Consider the following 7,660-nt stretch of genomic DNA (forward strand, 5'->3'; position numbering starts at 1 on the left):
ATATAATCTCCCCCGGAACCAGGGATTGAACTCAGTATTGTGTGCTTGCCAGGCAGACACTTACTCTACTGAGCTATCTCCCAGGCCCCCCATTTCCTTTATATTACTTTCCTGTCACCCAGGTTACTCTCATAGATTCTTGCAAATAGATCAGAAGATACATATTAAACAAATGGGTGAATGTGTATCATTTTTTTGACATCTTAGTACCTTCTTAGGAGCCTAGAATGATTTGCTTTACTTCTTGTTTTTTAGTCACTGGAAGAAGATCCATGGCCCAGACTGAGCTCTAAAGACCATATACCTACCCTCGTTCGCAGTAATGCCTTCTCAGAGAATCTCTTAGAGATCCCAACCGAGATAAATCGAGGGAGTGTCCAGGCTGTAGTTATACCCTCAAAAGACCCAGAGCCACTGGAGGAAAACTGCACTAAAACCCTAACTTTAAGGATACATGATTCTTTGAACAATACCCTGTCAGTTGGCCTTGTGCCTACAAATTCAACAAATACTATGTTGGACCAAAAAAACTTAAAGGTATCTACTCCTGGCCAAATGAAGGCCCAAGAAGTTGAAAGAACCCCTCCTGCAAACTTTAAAAGGACATTAGAAGAATCCAACTCCAGCCCACTTATGAAGAAGCATAGACGAAATGGCTTAAGTCGAAGTAGCGGTGCTCAGGCTGCAAGCCTCCCAACAACCTCGCAGCGGAAGAACTCTGTTAAACTTACCATGCGACGCAGACTTAGGGGCCAGAAGAAAATGGGCAACCCTTTACTACATCAGCACCGGAAAACTGTGTGTGTTTGCTGAAATGTATCTGGAAATGGGGTTTTTCCAAACTTAGGATATGAGGGCTTTTTAAATTTGGTGCCATCACTCGGTGTGGTGGCGTATGTCTGTAATCCCAGCTCTTGGGAGGCTGAGGTGGGAGGATTACTGCGAGTTCAGAGACCCTGTCTCAGAAAACAAAGCAAAAAATAAAAGAAACATAAATTTGGTGCAGAGTTGAACTTTTTTAAAGGGGAAAAAATAAAGAATATACAGTTTGACCTTTTAGAATTTGACAGTTTCATCCTGGCCTTGTACTTCCTTGTATGATAACTGTGAATTTTGTAGATGTTAGGGTATACGTTGCTGTAAGATGTGTGTAAATTTGTATCTTTTACACAACTCAGTCTCATACTCTGATATACAATAATTGTGACAACAGGGCTACATGGTTAAAAAAATCGAAAGATACTAGATTTTAGAAATACATTTAAACTTTCTAAAATGCTTATTAACATTTTTGTATAAGTCATGTGATGAAAACAATACACCTTTTTAAAATAAATTATTAAGCAAATTGGAAAAGTGATGTATTTTCATAGTGACCTGTGTCCCACTTAATGTTTCCTAGAGACTAGGGTCTTTTAAAAATTATTTTTTATTTCATAATTCAGAGCTAAATTTTTCATAGAAGTGTTGAGCCATGCTAAAGTAGCTGGATTTTAGTCTCCCCATATTCCATTTAAAATACTATGCAGTGTCTCATTTTAGTAGCATTTTCTAAAACAGCCAGTTAACTCACTGAACCTTCAGCATAGAAAGTGGGTTTGTCTATTAACAGTGCCCTTCTCAGTCAGCCCAGACCAATGGCATTAGCTTGTAAAATAGTAACCTTCTAGTGCTTGCTTAAAATACGTGAAGTTTTTCTTGCTATTTCAATAACGGTGCTGCTAATTCTCAACATTTCTTAAATTATTTTATATTGTATGGTTTTCATCAGTTATATGAGTATGTTTGTTCATCTAATAAATCAATGAATAATTCTTGTTGCCCATTTTTGGTGGTGGTTCATTTTAATGGTAGATAGTAAATTGTGCTAGGAACATGCTTTAGAATAATAAAATGTATAGCACTCATTTGTGCACTCTAAAATTTTAATTTAAAAATGGAATATACAGAAAGCCAAATACCCAAGAATATGATTCAGTTATGACTTAAAAGTATTTGGGGCCGGGGAGATGGCTCAGTGGAATAAGCACTTCCCTAGCAGGCGCAAGGGTCTGAGTTCAATCCCCGGTTCCACCAAAAAAAAAAAAAAATAAATAAAAAAAAAAATAAATAAATAAAAATATTTGGTAAAATGTGTAGCAAAAATGAATTAAATTGTAATCCTGGCACTTGGGAAGCTGAGGCAGGAGAAGTGTCTTGAGTTTGAGTCCAACCTGGGCTACACAATGAGTTTTAAGGCCAGCCTAAACTTCTGCATAGCAAGACCCTGTCTCAAAAAATAAATAAATAAATGACAATAAAGGTAGATTATATAATGGATGCAAGATATTTTAACCTTTCCTCTTTTTCTTTTCCTTTTTTTGGGTGGAGGGGTAGTAATTAGGAATTGAACCAAGGGCCTTCACATATCCTCAGCCCATGTATGTATGTATGTATGTATGTATGTATGTATGTATGTGTGTATGTATTTAGTGCAGAATCTACAGGGTCTCACTACACAGATCAGACTCTTGTTTTCAGCCTCCCAAGCACTGGGATTACAGGCGTGTACCACCATGCCCAACCTCAATCACTGTCTCAGCTTGCCAGTCATAGCAGGCCAGGGTATTGAACACCCTGCCCCTGCATCTGCCTAAGCAGCCGCTTTAATCCCCTGAGCTATCTGGCTGGCCCCTTTGGCTTGGTTTTTATGTATTCTGTATTTAAATTTAAAAATTCAGAGTGTATGCCTGTCTTAGTAATATAAAAAGGAAATCTTAAACTATATAACTTTGCTGTGGTAAAGTATATTCTGTAAGAAAATTTTTAACTTGTTTCAATCATGAAATCTGATTGGGACTAAAGAGTTAATTTGTACATACACCAATTTCCCAAGATGCATGCAACAACTGTACTGCAAAGTGCTAAAAATAATAACAAAATTTTTATGTAACAAAAAAAGATTAGAATTAACTCACAGTTGGCTGTGGTGGCAAATGCCTGTGATCCCAGCTACTTGGGAAGCTGGGCAGGAGTTTTAAGTTGGATGTCATCCTGGGCAATGAATCAAGACCTTTTTCTAAAAGAACAAAAACCATCCCTCTGCCCCTCCCCCCAAAACAAACAAACAAACCAAACCAAGGAACAGAATCCATACCTGCAGACTGGTGAAAGCTGCAGTCACCCTCAACTTTCTGCCCAGAGTCCATGCCCTGGCCATAGCCACCCACCAACTGCAAGCCTCCTCTGCTTTCCCCTGGCACAGGACAAACCAGTTGACCTCCCTGATCAGGCAGGAAGCTGGTGTCCCAGATGAGAAAGCATGCCCCAAAATGTTAGCACCTCCAGGGCAAAATAGCACATCAGGCAAGCAGTGCTAGCCCCAAGAAAAGCCAAGGGCTATTGTAAACTATAAAAATAGCATAAGGTTTTATTCCAGAAGTTAGAGTTAGAGAAGTGCAGTGTAGTCTCCATATTGATGAGGGTTTAATCAGGAGTCATTCTGGGAAGAGGTGAATTGTTTAGTAAGACTGCGCCACAGAACAACTTCATATCTAGGTTTCCAGTGTTCCCCTACCAGGATAATCAGGTGAGACAGCCATGGGGAGGGTGTGGGGTAGATAACAGAGCCCCTCAGAAGCTCCAAGTTCAGGCCAGGAAGGATGTGGGGCCCTGCCTGCAAGTGAGAGCCCAGGGCCAGCAAGTGTGGTTTTCAAAAGCTTGATCTGAAAGTGCTAACACTAAGTCCACCCCTCTGCTTGAACTCTATCCCTGCTGCCTACGTCCAGTAGAGGCCTGTGGTTCTATTGCTTGTCCTGTCTACCAAGGACATGCCCAGGCTTGGACAGTTGCCACAGTCTGGGGTGTACTGACAGAAAGACCGTGGGAGTGTGTGTGTTAAGGGAGTATACCTCACAGCCCCACAGGCTGTAGAGCCAGGTGGAGAAAACTGGCTTTTTGTATCACAAAACTGCAGATCATGAGGAAAGGACACTCATTCAAAAACAGGAATTTTTCATTCTTTTTTAAAATCTTGTTTCTTAAGGGGTGGTATTTTTTTCCTCCCACCTTTAGTTCTTTTTTATTGCTTGTTCTTTTCTGTTACTTATTTCCTTTTAATCCTCATAGGCTACTTTAATTCTCTTCTCAATATCCATTGATTAACGTGTGTGTGTGTGTGTGTGTGTGTGTGTGTGTATCCAGGTGTTGAACTCAGGCCCTTGCACTTGTCAGGGAAGTGCTTATTCTACTGAGCCATCTCCCCAGCCCCTGATTAACTTTTCAAAACTTTTTTCATCCTGTTCCCCATCTTTTCTTTCTTTTTTTTTTTTTTCTTTTTTCCTTTTTGAGGCAAGTTCTTGCTATGCAGCTCAGGCTGGCCTTGAGCCCAGGCTAGTCTCCAACAATCCTCCTGCCTCTGCCACCCAAGTGGTGGAATTACAGGCGTGCAGCACCACACCTGGCTCCCTCTATCTTTATTAGTATAATCATGAAACTATGTATCAATATTTAGTTTGTCTTACTGTTTATAACTAGACCGCCTTTCTGTAAGGGTGATAATCTCCTGGTTCTCAGGGTACGTCAGTGTCCTGCTTGCCTGTGATTGCTTTTCTTGCTGGGGTGGCACAGTTGTTAGTATTGTTTTTCTCTGAATGCTGGTATCTGGGTTGCCTTTGTGTCATAAACAATACTGCAGCTTGTTCCTGAGAACTGGATGCCAGATCTGTTATACTGCAGCGTCCCCTCCTAAATTAAGGGAGGTTGTTGGATCTTGGGACTGAGCCAGAGCCTCATAGTTAGCCACGCCCAGAATACATCATTGAAAAGCAGACACCAAGAGGGTCTGCATTCCAGCAACAAAGTCCACTATGATCAGCCCCCAAATCACACACACACACACACACACACACACACACACACACCCCGCAGAAACATGCAAGGCAACAAAATGCATCCAAACCTCCCAACTTACTATAAGCTGATCAATGGGGCACTGAAAGGGAGGAAATTAAAAACCACAGAGCTCAAGTATTGGAAATGACAGAAGCAGAGATTTTAAAAAATCTGCTGCAAGTTGAATAGCTACAACTTGTGAAGACATATGCATAGATAGGCAAAGACTTTCTGAACAGAACCCCAACTGCACAAAAACACTAAAAATCAACAAATAGGACTATATTAAATTAAAAAGCTCCACAGCAAAGAAAACCACCACAGTAAAGAGACAACTTATACAATGGAAAACAGTTTTTGTGAGCTATGCCTTGGATAAAAAGCCTAATATCTAGAATATACAGAGAAAAAAAACTCAGACTCCACCAAGGTACAGGACCCAATTAAAAAGATGGGCAACTGAAATGGATAGATACTACTCAGAAGAAGATATACAAATGGTCAATATATACATGAAAAAGTGTTCAGCATCTTTGGCCATTACACCATCTTCAGAAATAAATTGTGGTGAGGCTGCAGGGGGAAAAGGAATCCTACATTGTTAGTGGAAATGTAAACTAGTGCATCCACTATGCTATCAGCATGGAGATTCCTTTAAGAAGTACAACTAGAAATTCCATTCAACCCAGCCATTCCCCTTCTATGTATCTTCCTGAAAGAGTTAAACATGTTATATTACAGTGATACATGCATACACATGTTTACTGCTAATAGCTAAATCTTGGAAGCAGCCCATATGTTCATCATCAGATGAATGGATAAAGGAAACATGCCATTTATACACAGTGGAGTACTATGCTGCCATAAAAATGGTAAGGGAAGAGGATAAAAAAAATATGTGTTATAAACATATACCAGCTCCACATAAGGAATGTAATTATATATTGCAAACATGTACTAGTAAAAACATAAAAACTCAAAATACAGACCCCAAATACTTACCAACTTCAGATAGGTTGGAGCAGAGGCCTGGTGAGATAGCTCAGCGGACTAAGCACCTTCCTTGGCAAGTGCAGGGACCAGGGTTCGATCCCTGGTCCCACATGCCAAGCCGGCCTCACCCCCAGGCACGCTGAGCTGGCTACTGAGTCTGGGCATGGTGATGCACACCTGTAACTCCAGTGCTGGGGAGGATGAAAACAGGAGGATCACTACGAGTCTGAGTTGCGTTATGAGATCCCTGTACCAAATACATAAATGAAAAAACAAACAAAACCCCCCCCTCAAGAGCAGGACATGGTGGCACTCAGCACTTAAGGGGCTGGAGCAAGAGGATCACTATGACTTGAGGACAGCTTGGGTTCCATAGTGGGTTCAAGACCACCTTCCATAACCCACTACATAGTGAGACTGTGTCTTAAAAACAAGACAAAAAAAGAAACCTCCAAACAAAAAATACCTTAAGAATCCTTGCTTTGTGTGATACTGGGGATTAAACAGGGCTTTTGCACTCAGCCCCATTCTCAGGTCCTTTATAAATTTTTTTCTTTAGTATTTGAAATTGGGTCTTGGTAGGTCACTAAGTTGCCCAGTTTGGGCTTGAACTTGTGATCCCTCAGGCTTCGCCTCCCAGAGCTAACCTCCACGATCAGCTTGTTTTTTAATGCAGGGTCTCATTGTGTAGGCCACACCCGTCTTGACTTTGCCAGTAGCCCGGGCTGTCCTCATCTCTAAATTCCCCTGCACCTGCCCTCCTAGTACAGAAGTTACAGATGTGCACCTACCATACCTGTTTGGAGAAGAATCTATTTGGTTGATCCAGGTGTTTCCCATTTCTAGTCTTTGTTCTTGATAGTCAAAATTCCCTTCTCATAGTGTTTAAATTTTTGAAAAATGTCCTTCCAGATGTGGTGACACACACACCTATAATGGCAGCATTTGGGAGGCTGAGGCAGGTGGGTCTCTGAGCGTTCATGGCCAGCCTAGGTTACATAATGAATTCATGGCCACCCTCAACTACATAGCAAAAAAAACAAAACAAAAAACCCCCCAAAGCAATAATATAAACCAAAAAAGAAAATATCCTTGTGGTTTCCATGACTTCTAAGGAGAATTTTGTGGCCAACTAATTCATTTTCATATAGGTCATCACAGTATGCTTTATTTTTTTTTCCTGTGACTGTTTTCAAGTTTTTTTCTTTAGTATTTTAAAGTTTGGTTATGATGACTGGGGAGATAGCTTGGCAGTCTTAAGTGCCTACCTGGCAAGCATAAGGACCCAGGTTTGATCTCCAGTACCACATGCCATGCTGGATCCAGTACCCCTGGCACGTAGTGCCAGCCCCAAAACTAGGCATGGTGGTGCAACTCACTGGCTTTACAAAAGAGTGGCCCAATTTGAGGCAATAGGAGATCCAACTCTCAAACAAGCCTCCCTTAAGGTTGTGTTTAGCATTACTTATGAAATTAAAAGAAGAAAACCAGGGGCTGGGGAGATAACTCAGTAGAATAAGTGCTTACCTGACAAGCACAAGGGCCTGAGTTCAATCCCTGGTTCTGAAAAAAAAAAAAAAAAGAGAAAACCCGGGTGATCTAAGGTCTAGTCAGAGATGATTAAAAGTAATGAGGGGGGCTGGGGAGATAGCTCAGTAGAATAAGCGCAAGGACCTGAGTTCAATCCCTAGTTCCGGGGGGCCTGCCCCTTAGCTCAGTTCTTTAAGTGGCTGCTTCAACAAAGCAGTCAGGCTCAGGTTGCTGTGGTTCGATCCCCACAACACAAGACAGCCAG

The 7,660-nt window shown here is 41.3% G+C and overlaps 1 protein-coding gene across 1 annotated transcript in view; it reads left to right on the plus strand.

Moving 5' to 3' along the window:
* Ppm1d (protein phosphatase, Mg2+/Mn2+ dependent 1D) overlaps positions 1 to 965 on the plus strand; it is a 42,825-nt gene extending 41,860 nt beyond the window's left edge. Inside the window, exon 6 of the mRNA XM_004643068.2 lies at positions 256 to 965. Coding sequence (XP_004643125.1) covers positions 256 to 813 — 558 coding nt within the window. The 3' untranslated portion in view covers positions 814 to 965. The remainder of the gene's footprint in view (positions 1 to 255) is intronic.
* Positions 966 to 7,660: the final 6,695 nt, after the last annotated feature.

Source organism: Octodon degus, unplaced genomic scaffold (genome assembly GCF_000260255.1).
Source record: "Octodon degus isolate 3935 unplaced genomic scaffold, OctDeg1.0 scaffold00164, whole genome shotgun sequence".
Taxonomy (NCBI): domain Eukaryota; kingdom Metazoa; phylum Chordata; class Mammalia; order Rodentia; family Octodontidae; genus Octodon; species Octodon degus.